Source organism: Mustela lutreola, chromosome 8 (assembly GCF_030435805.1).
Source record: "Mustela lutreola isolate mMusLut2 chromosome 8, mMusLut2.pri, whole genome shotgun sequence".
NCBI lineage: Eukaryota > Metazoa > Chordata > Mammalia > Carnivora > Mustelidae > Mustela > Mustela lutreola.
Genome location: NC_081297.1, coordinates 15041911 through 15063883, shown reverse-complemented (window position 1 = coordinate 15063883; position 21973 = coordinate 15041911). Strand labels below are relative to the sequence as shown.

The 21973-nt window shown below is 39.6% G+C and overlaps 1 protein-coding gene across 8 annotated transcripts in view; it reads left to right on the top strand.

The window, feature by feature from the left end:
• The first annotated feature begins 11021 nt into the window (after positions 1 to 11021).
• The window catches only part of ACBD5 (acyl-CoA binding domain containing 5), a 93928-nt gene continuing 82976 nt past the window's right edge, over positions 11022 to 21973 (top strand). For 2 of the 8 annotated variants that reach the window (XM_059183865.1, XM_059183866.1), the window contains exons 1-4: positions 11956 to 12171; positions 12355 to 12526; positions 16585 to 16705; positions 20017 to 20089. In XM_059183865.1, the coding sequence (XP_059039848.1) occupies positions 12157 to 12171; positions 12355 to 12526; positions 16585 to 16705; positions 20017 to 20089 (381 nt within the window). In that variant the 5' untranslated portion in view covers positions 11956 to 12156. Of the gene's footprint in view, positions 11098 to 11953; positions 12172 to 12354; positions 12527 to 16584; positions 16706 to 20016; positions 20090 to 21973 lie in introns of those variants that run through there. The other 6 variants (XM_059183868.1, XM_059183863.1, XM_059183862.1 and 3 more) reach the window with 6 other exon arrangements.

Sequence of the window (21973 nt, the reverse complement as noted above, 5' to 3'; positions counted from 1 at the left end):
TTATTCGACAGACAGAGATCACAAGTAGGCAGAGAGGCAGGCAGAGAGAGAGGGGGAAGCAGGCTCCCGGATGAGCAGAGAATTGGGACTCGATTCAGGGCTCAATCCCAGGACCGTGGGATCATGACCTGAACCAAAAGCAAAGGCTTTAACCCACCAAGCCACCCAGGTGCCTCTCTGCAAAGGTTTTGTTTTGGTTTTGCTACCCTTTGTAAATGGCAGAGACCATGGCAAATTTGTGTCCCAAATTTTTCATCTCGACCATTCAAGAAGCCAATCATCCTTTCAAATCCCACAGCTCCAAATCCACATTCCTCACAAGGAAAATCTGATTAGTCCACCTGGAGTTGGCTCTTCTTCATCAGCTTTGGCGAGGGAGGCATGTTCAAACAGCATCCGCGTAATTACTTGAACACCCTGAGACTGGTGTGGGAAGTTTCCAGAGGGAGTGAATAAATAAAGAAACCATGAGTGTTAGGTGTTCACTACAAGTGAGGAAGCTTTTGCAATACATAGACATGTGGCCTGGGTGCTACCTCTACGATTGTACAAGTTACTCAAACACAAGGACATCGGGATTTCTCCCCAGGATTTGATGCCATTCTTGTTTGTTGTTGTCATTTGTTTGTTTAATACTTTCCTGAGCTAGTTCTGTAATGTCTGTATTCTTTGTCATCTGTAGCCAGGGAAGTCCCTACCCAGTGTCTCAAAGTCTTCTGGGCACGTGTACAACTCTGCATATATTCGTGGTATTCTGGATTTCCAAATATATATGTTGCTGCTTTTCAAAACCCTCTGTGGATATCTCATTCTCCAGATTTTCCTTTAAAATTTGTTTTCAATGTCTTATTTGCCCTGTTATTTTTGCCACAGCCACTGCAATGGTAAACAATGAAAACTGGTTTTCAGCAAATACCCTGAGGATAGAATTGTTGGTGCTAAGTGAGTTCTGAATCACGCGAAAGGTAAGACCTGAGAATGGGGCTTTTCCAGGGAGCTGCCAGCAAGGTCAAATACGATAATTCTCCGGGGATCGGAGTTTTGGGGGCTTTCCCAACTTGTTTTTCCCCCCTTCAGAAGTTGCTAGGATGATGCTTTTCAAAGTACTATGATTTTAAGACAGTTTGTTTTCAAGACTACTGCAGAATTACAGAGAAAGGGATAGAAATTAGGCAAGTTCAAACACTACAAAGCTTACGGTTTTTACTGAGATTTAGCTGTTTTTCAAGATTTATTATGTGAGGCACCCGGGTGGCTCAGATGGTTAAGCGTCTGCCTTTGGTTTAGGTCATGATCTCAGGGTCATAGGATCGAGCCACACATTAGGCTCCCTGCTCAGTAGGGTGTCTGCTTGTCTCCCTCTCCCTCTGCTGCTCCTCCTGCTTGTGCTTGCTCTCTCTCTCAAATAAATAAAATCTCAAAAAAAAGAGATTTATTTATTTGAGAGAGAGTGTACACACAAGAGAGGGAAGGGCAGAGAAAGAGGGAGAGAGAGAATCTCAAGTAGACTCCTACTGCGCTCCAGCCAAGAATCCAGCTGGAGGTTCAAGATCATGACCTGAGCCGAAATCAAGAATCCAAGGCTTTACCAACTGAGCCATCCAGGTGCCCCTCAGCTTTTTTCTTGAATCAATGCTCCTTTATTTCCATGGTTAATTTTTTTTTTTTTGAAGATTTTATTTATTTGGGGGCACCTGGGTGGCTCAGTTGGTTAGCGTCTGTCTTTGTTTGGCTCAGGCCATGATCCCAGGGTTCTGGGACTGAACCCCCACACCAGGCTCCCTGTTCAGTGGGGAGTCTGCTTTTCCCTCTCCCTTTGCTGCTCCCCCTGCTTGGGCTTTGTCTTGAGCTCTCTTCCCAGTATCTGTTGAATGGATAAATAAAATCTTAAAAAAAAAAAAAAAAGCAACTGCAAATACAAGAAAAATTGCAAGTGACCACACACGCCCAGGGAAAGGCTCAGAAAAGACTTGAAAAGACATTCAGTTTATACCTCAGGCTGATCCTCAGCACAGAGAGCCTACAAGAAACAATCAAGAAACAATAACAATAAATAAAAACAGTAACAAAAAATAGGAAACCCTAGGGACAGGGGAGAATCTGATACCCAGAGTTATAACATTATTAGATTCAAATGCCCAATATTCAATAACAACAAAAAAATCACAAAGCATACAAAAAACAGTAAATATGGCCTATGCAATGAAAAAAAACCCACAATGGCAAGTATCACTCATAAAGATCTAATTAATGGAGCATATTCTAGAAAAAGATTTTAAAACAACTCATTTCAAAGATGCGAGAAGAACCAAGGAAGGATGTGGAGAAAGTAAAAAAAGCACTGTGTGAACAAAATGAAATGAAACAAAATGAAAATATCAATAAATAGAAAATCTAAAAAGAAACGAAAAACAACTGATTCACATTTCCCTATTGATTAATGATGTTCAGAATCATTAATGTGCTTACTGACCATTTGCATATCTTTTTTAGAGAAACATCTATTCAAGCTTTTTGCCCATATTAAAATTTGATTTTTTTGTTGTTGTTGAGGTATGGGACCTAATATTTTAAGAGGAAGCACTTCAAATCAGGGGGGAAAGATGGATTATTCAATAAACATTGGAGGGCAATTAGGTAAAATTCTATAAAAAATTTTTTAAAATTGTTACAAATTTCCATGTTTGTGTTTTTTTCTTAATATTATTTATTTATTTATTTATTTATTTATTTGACAGACAGAGATCACAAGTAGACAGAGAGGCAGTCAGAGAGAGGAGGAAGCAGGTTCCCTGCTGAGCAGAGAGCCCGATGCGGGACTCGATCCCAGAACCCTGAGATCATGACCTGAGCCGAAGGCAGCGGCTTAACCCACTGAGCCACCCAGGCGCCCCTCATTTCCCTTTAAAACACAAACGTGGGGGCGCCTGGGTGGCTCAGTGGGTTAAGCCGCTGCCTTCGGCTCAGGTCATGATCTCAGAGTCCTGGGATCGAGTCCCGCATCGGGCTCTCTGCTCAGCAGAGAACCTGCTTTCCTCTCTCTCTCTCTGCCTGCCTCTCCATCTACTTGTGATTTCTCTCTGTCAAATAAACAAATAAAATCTTTAAAAAAAAAAATAAATAAAGGGAAATGAAATATTTGAAAAAAAAGTAGACCTTTTATGCACCATAACCAGTCCCTCCACCCACCAAGGCAATCACTAGCATAAATTTATTTTCTCTTTTTATTGAAAAGTAACTTGATATACTAAGTTGGTATAGACAATTTATAATTGTTTTGTGTGTTTTGTATATTCTAAAAATTTAGTTTTATATAAAATATATTTATATAACATAACATTATATTCTCAAGAGTCATATAGTCTAGTGTAGTTTATTCCTTTTCATTGCTATATAGTATTTCATCGCTCTTGTGTTCCACATTTCATTATGTATTCTCCATTTGAAGGTGTTTGGGGTTTTTCAAACTGCTTAATACTACAAATAGCTCTCTAATAAATATCCTCATATCTGTGTCCATGCAGACATGGGTGAAAGTTTTCTAGAATTTATGCTAGCAAAGGAAATTGCTTCATTATTAGGTATGTGTATTTTCATTTTTAGCAGAAAATACAAAATTGGTCTCCAGTAGGTTGTATCAGTTTACATTCTCATTAGGAGTGTATGAGATCTGGGCACCTGGGTGGCTCAGTCGCTTAAGCACCTGCCTTCAGCTCAGGTCATAATCCCAGGACTCCTCAGATGGAACCTGGCATTGGGCTCTGCTTCTCCCTGTCCTTCTGCCTGCTGCTCCCCTTGCTTGTGCTCTGTCTGTCATATGAATAAATAAAATCTTTTTTAAAAAAGTTAAAATAAAAGGGCTGTATGAAAGTTCCATATATTCATATTCTCGCCAGCATTTCATATTGTTAGACATAAGATCATTAGCAGGACTGAGGAATAAAAACTGGTATTTCATTGTTGTTTTAATTTGCATTTCCCTGATTACTAGAGTTTATCTCCCCATTTGTGTTTTTGGCCATTTATTTTTCCTCTTCTGCTATGTGCCACTCTTTTCCCTGACCCATTTTTCTATTGAGTTTTTTTGTCCTTTGGTTTTAATTAACTGGAAGAATTCTTCATTCTGTACAAAAGGTTTTTTGTCTATTACAGATTGTTTCAGTTAGAAATTCCATTTTACTTCAAGCAATAAAACCATACAGAAGGACAAATGTGTATATTTTTCTTGGATCAGATTTTGCGCAGATCATGCTAGGCTGGTTTAAGTGTTCATGAAGCTACCAAGGACCCAGTCTCCTCTCCTCTTTCAGTTTCTACCAACTTGGTGCATGACTTTCATCATTATGGGACAAGATAGCTGCTATACTTCCATCTATTTCAACATTTCAAGAATAAGAAAGGTGAAAAGGATAAAAAGGGCAAAGTAGTGCTCTAGCTAAATCCTTACCCATTAAAAACCTTCACGGAAACACTGTCCAGGAGTGTCTATTATATACATAAGCCAGAAAGGTGACACATGGCTACCTTTAGCTGTAGGAGAGCCCAGGACATTGAACTTTGGACTTTTTATAATCTCCACAGAGACAACGGAGAAGGAAGATGGATTTGGGAGACTGTATCACTCCACATGTGTTGAAAGTACTCTCTCGAAATCTATAACATACTTTAATTTTATATATGTATCTTCTTGGGGTGCCTGGGTAGCTCAGTGGGTTAAGCCTCTGCCTTTGGCTCAGGTCATGATCTCAGGGTCCTGGAATGGAGCCCCGCACTGGGCTCTCTGTTCAGCAGGGAGCCTGCTTCCCCTTCTCTCTCTCTCTCTCTCTCTGCTTGGCTCTCCGCCTGCATGTGATCTCTGTCTGTCAGATAAATAAGTAAAATCTTTAAAATATATATACATATTTTAATATATATATGTGTGTGTATACATATATATATATATGTGTGTGTGTGTGTGTGTGTGTGTGTGTGTGTGTGTACATATCTTCTTCCACACCAAAGTTTTCCATCTGGATGTAGTCAAAAGTGTTAGTATGTATTGAATGTATTTATGTCTACTATAAATTCATATCCTAAAACTCTTTTCCCCAATGTTAATGCTGTTTGGAGGTGGGAACTTCCGGGAGGTATTTAGGCTTAGACTAGATCATGAACCTGGGACTCTTACTAAGATGAGTGCCCTGAAAAGAAGATGAAGAGACAGATCTCTCTTTTCTCTCAAGGAGCATGCATCACATCTAGGAGAAGACATGGGAGAATACAGCAAAAAGAGGCCACCTACAAGCCAGGTAGGGGTCCCTCACCAAGAACAACACCCTGCTGGCCTGTTGATCTTGGAGTAAGACTTCAGAATTATAAGAAATAAGTAACAGTCCACCCAGTTCATAGCATTTAGTTATTGCAGCCTAAGCTAAGAGAGGTATCTGTAGTTTCTTTTTGCAATTCTATTTTGGGGGCTTAAGTCATCTTTCCTTAACACTTAATCATAAACAAGATCATTGTGCTACTCAACTTCCGGGTGCACTAATTAATATAGATTACAACGTGAATGGCGTACCCTGGAGTTGTGTAATGCGGAAGCTCTATTTTTCTTCTAATGACTTTAAAGATGCACCTTATACATTAGGGCCTTAATCTGTGCCATCGGTGTGGAATTTATTATGTGTCTATTTGAGATAAGGATCTCATTATCCTTGCTTTCTATATAGTTTTTTCTGTTGCTATTTATGAAATAGTTCATACTTTCTCCAGTAATCTTTAATTCCTGTCTTTCTCTGAGTCCCCTCTCCTGTCCCATTAAGCTAAGTGGCTTTTCTTCAGTCAGTATCACACACTTACTAATTACTAATGATTCCTAAGTATGCTATGTGGCGGGACTGATCTTTTGTGGTAGAGACTGCCATTTGTTCACCAAGTTTTCTTCTTCTCTACAAATTTAGCTAGACTAGAATTTCTCAGTCTCGCTTGAGGTTAAGTGGGACCAATGACATGCTGGTGGAGAGCAGTCTTTGCCACTTCCAGACCTGGCTCCTAAAAATCTCCCTTGAGATTCTCCATGCCTTCCCTCTAACCTCTTCTTCCAGCTGGATGCAGCAGATCCAGTCAAGGACTCTGAGGTCCTATGGGATGAGCGAGCCACAAGACAGAGGATCCTGCATTCTTAGAAGACTCAGCGGAGCAGAATCTGTCCTCCCTTTGCTCTTCTGCTACTGACTATGTGAATGAAAGACAAACTTTATTATGTTAAGCTTCTGAAATACAGTAGCTGTTAATTGTAGCTGTTAGCCCACCCTAACATTCCATCCGATTCTTTTGGGAATCATCTTGACTGTTCTGGGCTTTTCTTTAGTTTTTTTTTTTTTTTAATAGTTTATAATGTTTTTCGGAATCCTACAGGGATTATAATTGGAATTGTATTTATGGAAAATTTGGGAAGAAATTTCATCTTTATAATTCTGGATATGACTATCATATGTCTATCTATTCAGATTTTTTATGTCCAGATAAATTTTATAGTTTTTCTCCATAAAGATATTATACATCTTCTGTTCATACTTTGGAATTTATTGCTATTGTGAATATTTTTTCTATTACATTTTCTAATCTATTACTATTGTTTTAAATGATCATTATTGATTGCTCTTATGTTCAATGACCTTGCTGAACCCTTTCTTAGTTGTAATAATAGTAGTATTATAATATAATAATAGTAGTATATAGTATAATAATAGTAGTATTACAACTAAGAAAGGGTTCAGCAAGGTAATTGAACTTAATAAATAATAAATAAATAAAATCTTTAAAATATATATATAAAAATATATATAAAATATATTTATATGTATATATAAAAGATATATATCTTATATATATAAATATATAAATATATGTATATATATTATATATAAAATATATGTGTATATATAAAAGATATATATATCTTATATATATAAATATATATATAAAATATATATTTTTTAAAAAGATTTTTTATTTATTTATTTGACAGGCAGAGATCACAAGTAGGCAAAGAGGCAGGCAGAGAGAGAGGAGGAAGCAGGCTCCCCGCTGAGCAGAGAGCCCGATGTGGGGCTCGATCCCAGGACCCTAGGATCATGACCTGAGCCGAAAGCAGAGGCTTTAACCCACTGAGCCACCCAGGCGCCCCTATAAAAGATATTTTTAAAGATATTTTATATATATATAAAAATATATTTTATATATAAAATACATTATATATATTTTTAAAGATTTTATTTATTTATTAATTATGTTCAATAAATAAATATTTAAATATATATTTAAATATTTATTATTTATATATTATTATATATATATAAATATATATATAATATATATTATATATATTATATATATTATATATTATATTATATATTATATTATATATTATATTATATATTATATATTATATATATTATATATATTATATATATATAATATATATAATATATATTATATATATATTATTTATATATTATTAAACATATAATAATATATATTATTATATAATAATATATTATATATAATTATATATAATTATATATTATAATATTTTATATATATTATATAAATTATATAATATTTTATATAATATATATAATTATATATTATATATATATATCTTTTTAAAATATATATTTTAAAGATTTTATTTATTTATTATTTGACAGAGAGAGACACAGTGAGAGAGGGAACCCAAGCAGGAGGAGTGGGAGAGGGAGAAGCAGGCTTCCCACTTAGCAGGGAGCCAGATTCGGGGCTTGATCCCAGGACTCTGGGATCACCACCCGAGCCGAAGGCAGATACTTGACGACAGAGCCACCCAGGTGCCCCTATTTCCCTTAAATTTTCCATGTGGACAACTTATCCACAAGTAATGAAATATTTACTTCTTCTTTCCTGATTCTTTTTTTTTCTTGATTCTTATATCTCATTCATTTTTCTTTAATCCTGTTGCATTAGTTAAGACTGTCATATCTTCTAAAAGTTTGTAGTTTTGGGTGGCCTGCATGGCACAGTTGGTTAAGTGCCTGATTCTTGGTCATAGGCGCCCTACGTTAGAATTTTTAATGTTCACCTTTCCGTATATTTCTGGAATAAACTCTGGTAACTCTAAAAGTAGAAATTAGAATGGCGTGCCTGCATGGCTCAGTTGGTTAAGTCTCTGCCTTCTGCTCAGGTCATGATCTCAGGGTCCTGGGATTGAGTCCGACATTGGTGAAAAAAAAAAAATCCCTGCTGGGGGGGGGGGGTTCTGTATCTCCCTCTCCCTCCCAACTCATGCTCATTCACTCTCTCTCTCAAATAAAAAAATAATAATAATAAATAAAAGTAAAAATGAGAATAATTGTGGTGAATTTGCATTGGGTCATTATTCTTAGAGAAGCTACAACTCTATCTGCCAGAATTCCCTTCCTTGTATTGTTCTAAATTAGGGTTGACCAGAAGAATTTATATGAGATTTGGCAGGTAGGAATGAAGCATCTCTGAAGGGTACCAGGCATGGAGTAGCACCTTGACCTACTTTCCTAAGTCTTAGGTCAGGCATGAATTCAGCTTCATGAAGACTGGTATCATTTTGTTCTGAAGGCCATCCAATGTTATTAACTCTAAAGGCAGTGACAGAGAACATAGGATTCAACTTGTCCTCATTGCTTTCAGTTTGTTTTTGTTTTTCTCTACTTCATGTAAGTTCTTGACTATAAGACACACTGACCTATAGCAATTTTAAGCTCCCCTCCAGACACAGAGGCAATAGTTTTCTAAAGACTCTTCAGTAGCTCCCACAATTATATAGTAATTGATGTCTGATACCACATCAATCATAATGGCTGTGCTTTGTGTTCATGCAAAAGTATAGTGTCTTTACGAATTTATAAATAGCATGGCATGTATATGACCTTTGCATGGCATGTATATGACCTTCAAGTGGCCTCAGCCAAGTTTTCATCCAGTATCTTGTCCCACCTTCCCTCATATGGATGGTCCCAGTACATGAACAAACGCTGCTTATCACATATGGTGTGTTTTAGCTTTTTTATTTCCTCATCTCTGTCACATAGATTTAATTACTCTATCTTATTCCCATGTCATATACAATTTTTTAAAAAGATTTTTTTTGTTTATTTACTTATTTTTAAGTAGGTTCCATGCCCAACATGGGGCTCAAACTTATGACCCTGAGATCAAGAGTCACATGATCTTCTGACTGAGCCAGCCAGGCACCCTTAAAGATTTTATTTTTTTATTTCTTATTTACTTTTTTTTTTTTTTGAGAGTTTATTTATTTGACAGAGACACAGCGAGAGAGGGAACACAAGCAGGGAGAGTGGAAGAGGAAGAAGCAGGCTTCCCACTGAACAGGGAGCCGGATGTGGGGCTCGATTCCAGGACCCTGGGATCATGACAGGAGCAGAAGGCAGACATGTAATGACTGAGCCACCCAGGTGCCCCTATTTTTAAATATTTAGATTTCTTAAATGTGGTGATAGATTATGAAGGTTAAGAGCAGTATATATACAATGGAATATTATGCAGCCATCAAAAACCGAAATCTTACCATTTGCAACAACGTGGATGGAACTAGAGGGTATTATGTTAAGCGAAATAAGCCAATCAGAGAAAGACAATTATCATATGATCTCATTAATATATGGAATTTGAGAAACAAAGCAGAGGATCACAGGGGAAGAGAAGAAAAAAATGAAAAAAGAAGAAACCAGAGAGGGAGACAAACCATAAGAGAATCTTCATCTCAGGAAATAAACTGAGGGTTGCTGGGGGAGGGGGGAAGGGGTGGAGGGAATAGGGTGGCTAGGGGATGGAGACCGAGGAGGGTATGTGTTGTGGTGAGTGCTGTGTATTGTGTAAGACTGATGAATCACAGATCTGTACCCTGATAATACATTGTATTTTAAAAAATTAAAAAAAAAAGGGGGTGCCTGGGTGGCTCAGTGGGTTAAGCCGCTGCCTTTGGCTCGTGTCATGATCTCAGGGTCCTGGGATCGAGTCCCGCATCGGGCTCTCTGCTTGGCGGGGAGCCTGCTTCCCTCTCTCTCTCTCTCTCTGCCTGCCTGCCTCTCCATCTACTTGTGATTTCTCTCTGTCAAATAAATAAATAAAATCTTAAAAAAAAAAAAAGATTTTTTATTTCCTTTCTCCTTACGCTATTCTCCTTTTTTGGAAATCAGTACTACCTGCAAATGGAAATTCCACATAAATCACTGACAGGAAATTCCTATTCATCCCGTACCTAACGACCAACATGCTATACATTTGCTTAATACTTAATGAAGACTTGCCAAAATGAAGACTTAGAAATACTAACACCCAAGCCCTTTTGTAAGTAGGCATGACTGAACAGATTGGAACTGAAATGAATATAATAATAATAATAAAAACCATAGAGGAGAAGCAGCAGATATTAAAACAATTAATTCTTCCTAGTTTGAGTAAATTACAAAACTGTTAGTTTCTTAAACTTGGGCGTCAGTCTAAGATGTAAAGTAAGAGTTTTTTGGACGGACTCCTGGCTCTGCTACTTACTAAACTGTGGGACCTTGGGCCAATCAGTTACCGTGAGCCTCCATTTCCTCATTCGTACATACCCTACAGCGGTTTTGGAACATGTTATTCTCCTGGCAAACACCTGGCACATAGGAAAGCGGTAGTCTTTATTACCTACACGGCGCCTGCCTTCCTACACCTGCCCCCAAAGCTACTAAGCAAGCAGCAGCAAAAATTAGACCCCAGTTTTCCGATTCACACCAGGTCACATCAGGATACCTCTGAAGGCACCCCGGAGGGTCTCTTTTGCTGGGAGCGGTTGTGGCATTGTGAATTCGCCCCACAGCGCGACGCAGCGGGAAAGAAGGGATTTCCGCCGCAACGGCCGCAGCGGCGGCGGTACAGAGAAACCGACCCGGAACTGGTGGGAAGAACGCCAGCAACCCAGGGAGGTATCCGGAAGCGCCGCGGAGGGGGTGGGGGGACTACATTTCCCACAAGTCCACGGGGGCAGGGCGAGGGGCGGGCGTCGGGGACAATACCGGACGGGCCTTGCCGGGTAATGCCAAGGTAAATGCCGGCAGTGCGGCTCGGAGGGATGAGTGGCTTACAGTCTGCGCCTGAATATCCGCTAGTAACGCTCCTAACCCACCCCGAAGTGACAAAGAGGCCCTGGCAACTCGGGGGTTTCCGGGCCGCAGGACTCCATCCCTGAAACCCCTGCCTGTCCCCTTGCGGTGGGGCTGGGGGCTCTTCGAGGTGCCTGAGGTCGCGGGGCGTTATAGTAGACAACCTTTTAGAGTTGACAATCCGTAGTGGGTCTTCAGTGCTCTCTCCCCCGAGCCCTGTGGCCTATTAAATCGGGCTGAAGCTGGGCCGTGCCCGGCTCCTCGGGGCAAGATGTTAGTGGTGGTGCTGGGGAAGGTGCCCTCGCTCCCCGCGGCCCCGTCCAGGGGTCGGCAACCTTACCACACACCTTTGGTTACTCTCAGACGTTCTTGGCTCGAGGCGGCTAAAGCTGCCAAACAATCGCGGCCCGAGCACTGCTGAACACTTTGACCCAGCACCTCAAATGCTTCCATCTACTCTTTAGGACACTGTCAAGATCGCCAGAACTCGAATGGCAGAACATAAGGTTCGCACTGAGCCTATCCTGACCTAAAGCCCTTTCTTAGGTCCCATCACATTCCTCAAACCTAAACCTAAGAGGGCAGTCGCTGTGGACCTCAGGGCCCTGTCGCAGGACCCAACCCCGCGTCCCCTGTCCCCCGTCCGGCTGCACCGACGCGGCGGTCCGGCCTATTCAAAAAGTGAGAACCCCCACCCCCCCAAAAAAGCGAGATCCCGATCCATCCGCATCTCTGCCTCTCTGGCCCTACCCAGGCAACCCACAGCCGCGCGCGTCGTCGCCTCGGACGCGGGCGGGTGGGTGGAGTCCGCTGAGCGGCCGCAGTGGCGGCGGCAGCTAGTGGGTCCTTTAGAGGCTCTGGGGCGGGGCCGTGGGGAGCGCGCCTGCTGACCGACGGACCCCGCCGGGATGGGGAGTGTGGCTGCTCCGCTAGGGTCCTGCGGGTGCAAGAGCGGCTCCGAGACCACGGGTGGCCGGAGCCCCTCGGTGTTGTGCTAGAGATGCTCTTCCTCTCGGTGAGTTGTTTTTGTGTGTCGGCGGGCCGGCTTCTCGGCCTAGGTCACGCCCCGGGGAGGAGGAACGAGCTGGGCCACCTCGTTCTGTGTGTCCTGGATAGGGCAGGGCGACGGGGCAATGACCAGCTGCGTGGGCCTCCTCCCTTTGGGCATGTTGATCCGCGGCTGCGCTCCATGTTCCAGTTTCATGCAGGCTCCTGGGAAAGCTGGTGCTGCTGCTGCCTGATTCCTGCCGACAGACCTTGGGACCGGGACTGGGGCCGGCGTTGGCGGCTGGAGATGGCGGACACGAGATCCGTGCACGAAACCAGGTTTCAGGCGGCGGTGAAGGTGATTCAGAGTTTGCCGAAAAATGGTAAGTGCGCCGGGCCCCCACTCCTGCAGAGGCCCGAGGCCCCAGTTTCCTAACCTCGCCTCCTTTAATCTTCTTTCAGCTTGTAGCTTGGCTAAATACAGCCTCCTCGGTTGCTGCGGTTGAAAGGAATGTAATTGGAGGAAAGGTAAAGGGTGTTAATTACCTGCTGATCTTTCAAGCACGAGACAAATATATTACTCCGATTTTGAGCAGTGTTTATTGCTGAAAACAAGTCTGTTACTTAATGACTGCGGATTTGGATATGTTAAAAACAAAACAAAACTGGGTTGGGGATGCTTGGTGCCGCATCCTCATAAAGTGTACTATTTGAGCCGTTCAGAAACTTTTGATGTGCTATATTCATTTGTAAAATTATTTTTTAATAAATGCATATTTTTGTGACTTTTTTTGTGTGTGCTAATCTCTTGTTCTCGTGCTTTCTTATTCTTACATTGGGCCTTCCTTGCAGCTTAAGGAAAAAGTCCTTCCAGTTGTTCCTTTGTATTTAATGTGTCATTTCTCAGGCTACCTTTAACCTTTTTATCATTGGCTTTTAGCAATTTGACCGTGATGTGTCCAGGTGTGTGGTTTTCTTCAAATTCATCCTGTTTAGCGTTTACAGAGCTTCTTGTAATTTTATGTGTTTGACCGAAGTTGGGAAGTTTAAAGCCATTATTCAAATATTTTTTTTTTCCCTGTGGAGAGGCTTGGCAGGGGGAACTTTGATCTTTTACTTCTTATCCTTCTTCAGAATATGAGTTATTTTCCACAGTAAACTTGTGTTTTTTTAAATGATGCTTTTAAGCACGATTACTGTGCCAGAGCATAAAACTCAGTGAATGCTCACGGAATACACCGTTATTGCAGCATTTAATATGTTCTCTATTTTAATTAATCATGAATTGACTTGGTAATGAATATTCAACACTTGAATAAAAATTCATTAATTGCAGATTCAAAAGGTTTTGAAAACATATACACAAAATAGTATTCCTTTCGTAATCTCAAACATAGAACAAGGGGAGGACATATGAAGGGGTTGTTATTAAGAGTGAATGAACAGGGGTGCCTGAGTGACTTAGTTGGTTAAGCGTAGGCCTTTGGCTTGGGTCATGATCGCTGCATCCTGGGATCCAGCCCCAGGATGGGGTTCTCATATATTATGTGAGAGCACCTTGAGGACAGATTGTACTTTATCTGGTGTCTTACTCACAGAATATATACAATATGTTATCAGTTTTTGCTGTAATCTATTCTAATGTATATGTCACTCACCTTAACAAATAAATCCTATTTTGATTTACTGAAGATACAATGAGATGAGGCTCTTGGTGTTTCAAATTTAGTTTGTTTTATTTAAACAGGTAACCATCTTAAAAATATTTTCTCAAAACTTTATTTCAGACCTTAAAAAAATAGGTAACCATTTTAACTGTAATTTCCCCATTTTTTTTTACCTCTTACATAAAGGAGGACCATATTATTGAAATAATATATCTAATAGATACTCCAAAAGGAGCATATATTATATATAGATCTTTGTTACTGTGATTTTGGACTTAATTATTCATTCTTGGCCAAACCTGAAACACCAGCTTTCAGCTTCTCTATGATGTAATTTTCACAACGTTTATAAACTACTCATTTTTGATTACTATACATTATCTGTTTATTATCTAATCTGTGAAGTTTTAAAAATATCTTTTTACAGTTTTATTTTTATACTGATTATGGTATAAAAGTAATATACAAACACACCAAATATCAAACATTTTAAAACACAAGTAAGCAAAAAAGAAGATAAAAATAATCTCTGTGCTTACTATCTCCAGAGATATCTTCTTCAACATTTTGATGCATTTCCTTCTATTTGCTTTTTAGGTACATACTTATTTTGCAAAAATGGATTATACTGGATATGCTATTTTTAAAGATTTTTTTTTTTTTTTTTTTTATTTATCAGAGAGAGAGAGGGGGAGAGAGCGAACACAGGCAGACAGAATGGCAGGCAGAGGCAGAGGGAGAAGCAGGCTCCCTGCCGAGCAAGGAGCCCGATGTGGGACTCGATCCCAGGACGCTGGGATCATGACCTGAGCCGAAGGCAGCTGCTTAACCAACTGAGCCACCCAGGCGTCCCTGGATATGCTATTTTTAAACTACTGTTTTTTTCTCATTTTATAGTAGGTAGTGAAACTTTTCTCAAGCCATTGTTTATATTTTCATACCATATAATTTTTAAGGGCTGTAGTTATAAACTATCCTGTTGTATATATGTATCATAATTATTTAGGTAGTTATTATAAAACATTTGCATTCCAGTTTTCCATGTTCTTAAGTATTGCAACTTATAGTACTCATGCATACAATTTGAAAAAAAAATTTTAAAGATTTTATTTATTTATTTATTTATTTGAGAGAGAGAGAGAGAGAGAGGATGAACAGGGGGAAGGGGCAGAGAGAGAGGGAGAAGCAGACTCCCCACTGAACAGGTAGTCTGATGGGACTGGATCCCAGGACCTTGTGATCATGACCAGAGCCAAAAGCAGGTGCTCAACTGACTGAGCCACCCAGGAGTCCCAAGAAATCTCTTTTTCTTGGATTAACTCTTTTTCTACCACAGCACACACTGGTTGACTTTAGCAAAACTTCTTTATTCATCAAGAAATTGAAATTTGGCCAAGAGGAAATTTGAATTTCTTTTTTAAATATTTTATTTATTTATTTGAAATAGACAGAGATAGTGAGAGGGAGAACAAGTGGGCAGGAGGGGGAGAAGCAGAATCCTGGCTGAGTAGGGAGCTTGACCCAGGGCTCCATCCCAGAACACTGGGGTCACAGCCCAAGCCGAAGGCTCAACTGACTGAGCTACCCAGGTGCCCCGAAGAGTTGAATTTCTTAAGATTGAGGTTTTCATAAAACAGAGTGTACATTTAACTTTTTCATTTGTTTCATTCAGTTTGGTTTGTCCAGTCTTTGAATAAAAATACCTCATTAAAAAATACCTTATTAACTTGGGGCACCTGGGTGGCTCAGTGGGTTACAGCCTCTGCCTTCGGTTCCGGTCATGATCCCGGGGTTCTGGGATCGAGCCCCCCATCGGGCTCTCTGCTCAGCGGGAGCCTGCTTACCCCTCTCTCTCTGCCTGCCTCTCTGCCTACCTGTGATCTCTGTCTGTCAAATAAATACATTAAAAAATCTTAAAAAAAAATACCTTATTACTTGAATAAAAATACCTCATTAGAAAATACCTTATTGGGCGCCTGGGTGGCTCAGCGGCTTAACCCACTGAGCCACCCAGGCGCCCTATATTCTGTATTTTCATATATTGCTTTTTTAAATGACTTTTGCCGGTTATTTTAGTTATACCTACAGCATATTTATTCATTTATTCTTTTATTTATTGAGCTATGTTGGGCATTGTTATTAAAGTGTAAAAACCTCAGAGTTTTTTTGTTTTTAAGATTTTATTTGTTTATTTCAGAGAGACCATGAGTGAGAGAGAGCATGAGAGGGGAGAGGGTCAGAGGGAGAAGCAGACTCCCCACTGAGCAGGGAGCCCAGTATGGGACTCCATCCCAGGACTCTGGAATCATGACCTGGGCTGAAGGCAGTCACCCAACCAACTGAGCCATCCAGGCGCCCCTCAGAGTTTTTTTTTTTAATCAAAGGAGTATAGTTGGGTCGCCTGGGTGACTCAGTCGTTGGGCATCTGCCTTTCGGCTTAGGTCGTGGTCCCGGGTCCTAGGATTGAGCCCCGCATTGGGCTCCCTGCTCAGTGGGGAGCCTGCTTCTTCCTCTCCCACTTCCTCTGCTTATGTTCCCTTTCTCACTGTGTCTCTGTAAAATAAATAAATAAAATCTTAACAAAAATCAATCAATCAAAGGAGTATAGCAACTAACAGAGCCATAATGTTTGTTTCTATATCACAGAAATAAATGATTATCTGAACTATTAATGAAATATTTAAAAATCACTATTAGTATAGCTAAGCTGATTTGTAACCTTATATTATTGATTGTATTCTCCAGGTGATCTGTATTTCATATGTTTCCAATAGGTTCATTTCAGCCAACAAATGAAATGATGCTCAAATTCTACAGCTTCTATAAGCAGGCAACTGAAGGACCCTGTAAACTTTCAAGGCCTGGATTCTGGGATCCTATTGGAAGATACAAATGGTAATTTCATATAGAGAACTATGAAAGGAATTTTACTTTAGTGACATAATTATCATATGACTTAATTATGTGGTTATGTATTATTCTGAGCAGAAGTGTTCTAACATGCTAGATCCAGTTTTTATCCTCCATGTGCTTTTAACACAATTTCATGCAAATAGAAAAGTCTTGGAGGGGCGCCTAGGTGGCTCAGTGGGTTGGGCCACTGCCTTCAGCTCAGGTCATGATCTCACCGTCCTGGGATCGAGTCCCGCATCGGGCTCTCTGTTCAGCGGGGAGCTTGCTTCTCTCTCTCTCTCTCTCTCTCTCTCTGCCTGCCTCTCCGTCTACTTGTGATTTCTCTCTGTCAAATAAATAAATAAAATCTTAAAAAAAAAAAGAAAAAAGAAAAGTCTTGGAAAAGAGAGGAAAACAATAAAACCAAAAAGTATATCAAAGATTAAAAAAAAAATCATTTTCAGTTAGCCATTCCTGATGGAGTTTTTTTCACTTCTTGTTAGAAGAGAAACTCCCAAAGTCAATTAAACAAACAAATTCTCTTGCCTCTCATACCTACTAAGAAAAATAGTGACTTGACTTGCCAAGTGACAGTTTGCTTTGAGCATTTAGATGATAAGTAACTAGGCACATGACTAAGGGACTGCGATGCTAACTTTTTATCTAGGCTGTCCTTCCTGTTACTCTGTACTTGAATAGAAATTTGATTTTTCAAAAAAGATTTTATTTATTTATTTGACAGTCAGAGATCACAACAAGTAGGCAGAGAGGCAAGCAGAGAGGAGGAAGTGGGCTCCCTGGTGAGCAGAGAACCTGATGCGGGGACTCAATCCCAGGACCCTGGGATCATGACCCAAGCTGAAGGCAGAGGCCTTAACCCACTGAGCCACCCAGGTGCCCCAGAAATTTGATTTTTAATATACTTAAAATCATAAAATAGCCAGAGATACCTCTGTAACATAGATGGTACATTATGAACAGAGTATACTAATTGGTTAAGCATGTCTTAAAAGCCACACATTTTGATGGTTCAATTTCTCTGTTTTTTTTTTTTTTTAATTCCATTTATTTATTTGAGAGAGAAACCACACGAGCAGGGTGAGGGGCAGAGGGAGTCTGATGTGGAGCTCAATCCCAGGTCTCTGTGATCATGACCTGAGGTGAAGGCAGATGCTCAACCAACTGAGCCACGTAGGCACCCAAAGGCTAAATTTCTTTACACTGAATTGGAAGTCCTTAAACTCCTTTGAGGACTTCTCAGTACTGTACTTTCCTCTAAGTGCTTTATGAACAGTCATAGATAATAGGTTAAATGTAATAGCAGTATGTTATTTAATCTGTTGTAAGAAAATTGATTTACTTTATGATTTTTTCCTCAGAAATGACCATTGGTGGATTTAAACTGCTTCTGGAAAAAATATGTAAAAAGAAAGGTTTTCATTTTAGGCAAAAATTTCAAAGGACTCTTCTTATTATCTATGAGGTTAAAAATGTCCTGAGCCTCACATTTTTTTTTATTTTTAAAATTTTTTAAAAAGATTTAATTTATTTATTTGACAGACAGAAATCATAAGTAGGCAGAGAGGCAGGCAGAGAGAGAGAGGAGGAAGCAAGCTCCCCACTGAACAGAGAGCCCGGTGCGGGACTCGATCCCAGGATCCTGAGATAATGACCCGAGCCAAAGGCAGAGGCTTAACCCACTGAGCCACCCAGGCACCCCACATTTTTGTTTTTTAGAGTAGGAAACCACTTTTATTTTTTGTGTGTCAGCTAGACTCTTGTTTAAATTAATGGAAACTTTTTTTTTTTAAGATTTTATTTATTTGACAGAGAAAGAGAGAGATCACAAGTAGGCAGAGAGGCAGGCAGAGAGAGAGAGAGGAAGCAAGCTCCTTGCTGAGCAGAGAGCCCGATGCAGGGCTCAATTCCAGGACCCTGGGATCATGACCTGAGCTGAAGGCAGAGGCTTTAACCCATTGAGCCACCCAGGTGCCCCCAAATTAATGGAAACTTTTTATTTTTATTTTTATTTTTTTTTAAAAGCTTTTATTTATTAATTTGACAGAGAGAAATCACAAGTAGACGGAGAGGCAGCCAGAGAGAGAGAGAGAGATAGGGAAGCAGGCTCCCTGCTGAGCAGAGAGCCCGATGCGGGACTCGATCCCAGGACCCTGAGATCATGACCTGAGCCGAAGGCAGCGGCTTAACCCACTGAGCCACCCAGGCGCCCCATTAATGGAAACTTTTAACCAAAACTTCTGTTCATTTAAAACATGGCTGTGATAGTTCATTTCATGCAGAGTTCTAAAATGTTCATTTCTATTACTGTTCTTTTTTTTTTTTTAAATTTTATTTATTTATTTGACAGAAGGAGAGACCACAAGTAGGCAGAGGCAGGCAGAGAGAGAGGAGGAAGCAGGCTCCCTGCAGAGCACAGAGCCCGATGTGGGACTCGATCCCAAGACCCTGGGATCATGACCCGAGCTGCAGGCAGAGGCTTTAACCCCCTGAGCCACCCAGGTGCCCCCTGTTACTGTTCTTTATAATATAAAGTTTTTGAAGAGTTCTTAGCAAATATTTTTTAACAGTCTATAGTGTTTGCTGTACAGTGTGTATAATATAGTCTCTGTAATCTATAGCCTAAATTTTATAGATGGGCTATATGATTACTAGTTTTATTTTTTTTTCTTTATTTTTTTTTTAAAGACTTTATTTATTTACTTGACAGAGAGAGATCACAAGTAGGCAGAGAGGCAGGCAGAGAGAGAGAGGAGGAAGCAGGCTCCCTGCCGAGCAGAGAGCCCGATGCGGGACTCGATCCCAGGACCCTGAGATCATGACCTGAGCCGAAGGCAGCGGCCCAACCCACTGAGTCACCCAGGCACCCTGATTACTAGTTTTAAATACTGTTTAATTTGACAGCTTATTTACTTTAATACTTTTAAGATGATATATTTAAAGTGATCCTTTGAGAGCATAATTTTTTTTTAAATATTTTTATTTATTTATTTGACAGAGATCACAAGTAGGCAGAGAGGCAGGCAGAAAGAGAGGAAGGGAAGCAGGCTCCTTGCTGAGCAGAGAGCCGGATGCGGGGCTTGATCCCAGGACCCTGAGATCATGACCTGAGCCAAAGGCAGACGCTTTAACCCACTGAGCCACCCAGGTGCCCCAAGAGAGCATAATATTTTTGTGTAGGCTTTAAGAAGAGAGACTGTTTTAAATTAATGACCCTATAGCATTTTGACATAATGTTGTATTCTGGGCAATTGGAAAAACGTGTCTTTTTGTTACTTGGATATTCTCATTTCTAGGGATGCTTGGAATTCATTGGGTGATATGACCAAAGAGGAAGCCATGATTGCATATGTTGAAGAAATGAAAAAGGTAAGGAAATAATTCACAGCAGAAAATGAAAATATTTCATGGGACACCTGAGTGGCTTAGTCAGTTAAGTGTCTGATTCTTGGTCTCCGCTCAGATCTTGATTTCAGGGTTATGAGATTAAAAAAAGAAGGAAAATGAAAATATTCAGAGCAGCTCTAATTTAATTTGTTATCAAGCAAATTAGCAAACAAAGAGATTATAATATATTAAAATATAAGATCTGTGTTATTGAATTTATTAGGATTTTATCTGTCTCCTAAATGTTCATCTTAAGGTAACTGTTTTTTATTTGAGATCACATTGTAATGATGTGGTTGGTTTTTTTTGTTTTTGTTTTTGTTTTTTTAATTTTCCCTGTCTTTCTCCATAGTGAACTTCTTCAGAAAGTTGTAGAAATAGGAATTCCTTGAAATATTGAAGTCCCTTTCTCAGGAATCTGGGAAGTACCTTGGCTGTCTTGAGAACATTTCTGCTTTGGAACTTTTTATTTAGGAGAAACAGTTAACAACCCTGGCCATCAGTGTTCTCATCAAGTTTGACCCACAAATTGAGATATTCCTGTCATGGGACTTTTTTTTTTTTTTTTTTTTTTTGGTCATGGGACTTCTTAGTAACAAGCATTTTGCTGTGAATGCAGAGATCTCAGAAGCAGAGTAAGATAAGGATGCTTTTAATTTCTCTGGTAGTTAGTAAGGAGGGCATTCCTTTCACTAGCTCTTTTAAGTCCGTTCAAGGGATTGTTTTGAGGAGCAAATTTCTGAAGAAATCTTGGATTTTAAAGAACTCTTAGTATCTTTTTATATCTTTTATATTTTGGAACTGGATCAGAAATTGTGAAATTTAGGTCCGTTTGGTAATCTTTTTTTTTTTTTTTTTTAAAGATTTATTTATTTATTTATTTGACAGAGATCACAAGTAGGCAGAAAGGCAGGCAGACAGAGGGGGGAGCAGGCTCCCTGCTGAGCAGAGAGTCTGATGTGGGGCTCGATCCCAGAACCCTGGGATCATGACCTGAGCCGAAGGCAGAGGCTTTAACCCACTGAGCTACCCAGGCGCCCCTCCGTTTGGTAATTTTATATAAATTATCTGTGAACATAAAGAAAAATCTGTGAAAAGGAATAGTTCTTTTGCCAGATTGTTTCACAGTGTTCATTTCTAGAAGTAATTTCTGTTTAGTCAGTTGAGATTCATTTATTTTGTTTTATTTTGGTATCTCCTATACTGTTCAAAGTTGTGCCCTTTGTTAAATTTTCGCAGTTTTTATTTAGTGGGCCTAGTTCATCTATGACATAAGTCAGAATTTAGTCCTTTTGGTTTTTAACTATATCAGTAGCACAACAAGAAAGGAGCCTTTCAAAAGCAGAGAAAATCTAAAGCCTTTTTAGTTTGGTAACTATTCCTTTTCTTTCTTTTAAATATCATTCTAATTTTTAAGACACACTTCCATCATGTAAAGTTGAATTGACCCATTAGGTGAAATTTACCCATTTTCCCTATTGATTAATTAATGATGTAGCCACAGTTTAAAGTGGGAGGGAGATGGATTTAAACTAACTTGCTGCCTTTTAGCTGTCTTAAGATACTTCTACTGTACCTGTAGATTCTATAACTACCTCTCTGAAAGACTAAACTATTTCCAATCAGACTTTTAAAATTTCATTTTTCATCTCGTGAATATAATAAAATTTATAGGAACCTTTTAGAGATAAATCTAAGACTGTTAGGATTGAAAATTTGATTAGTTTTTGAAAATAGTTTTAGAGATTTGCCTTCTGGATATCAGCAGATAAAATTATATGCTTTTAAGTGATGATGTGGCAGCAGGTGGGAGGTGCCTGACTGGCTGAGTTGGTAGAGTTCTGTACTCTACCAACTGAGGTTGGT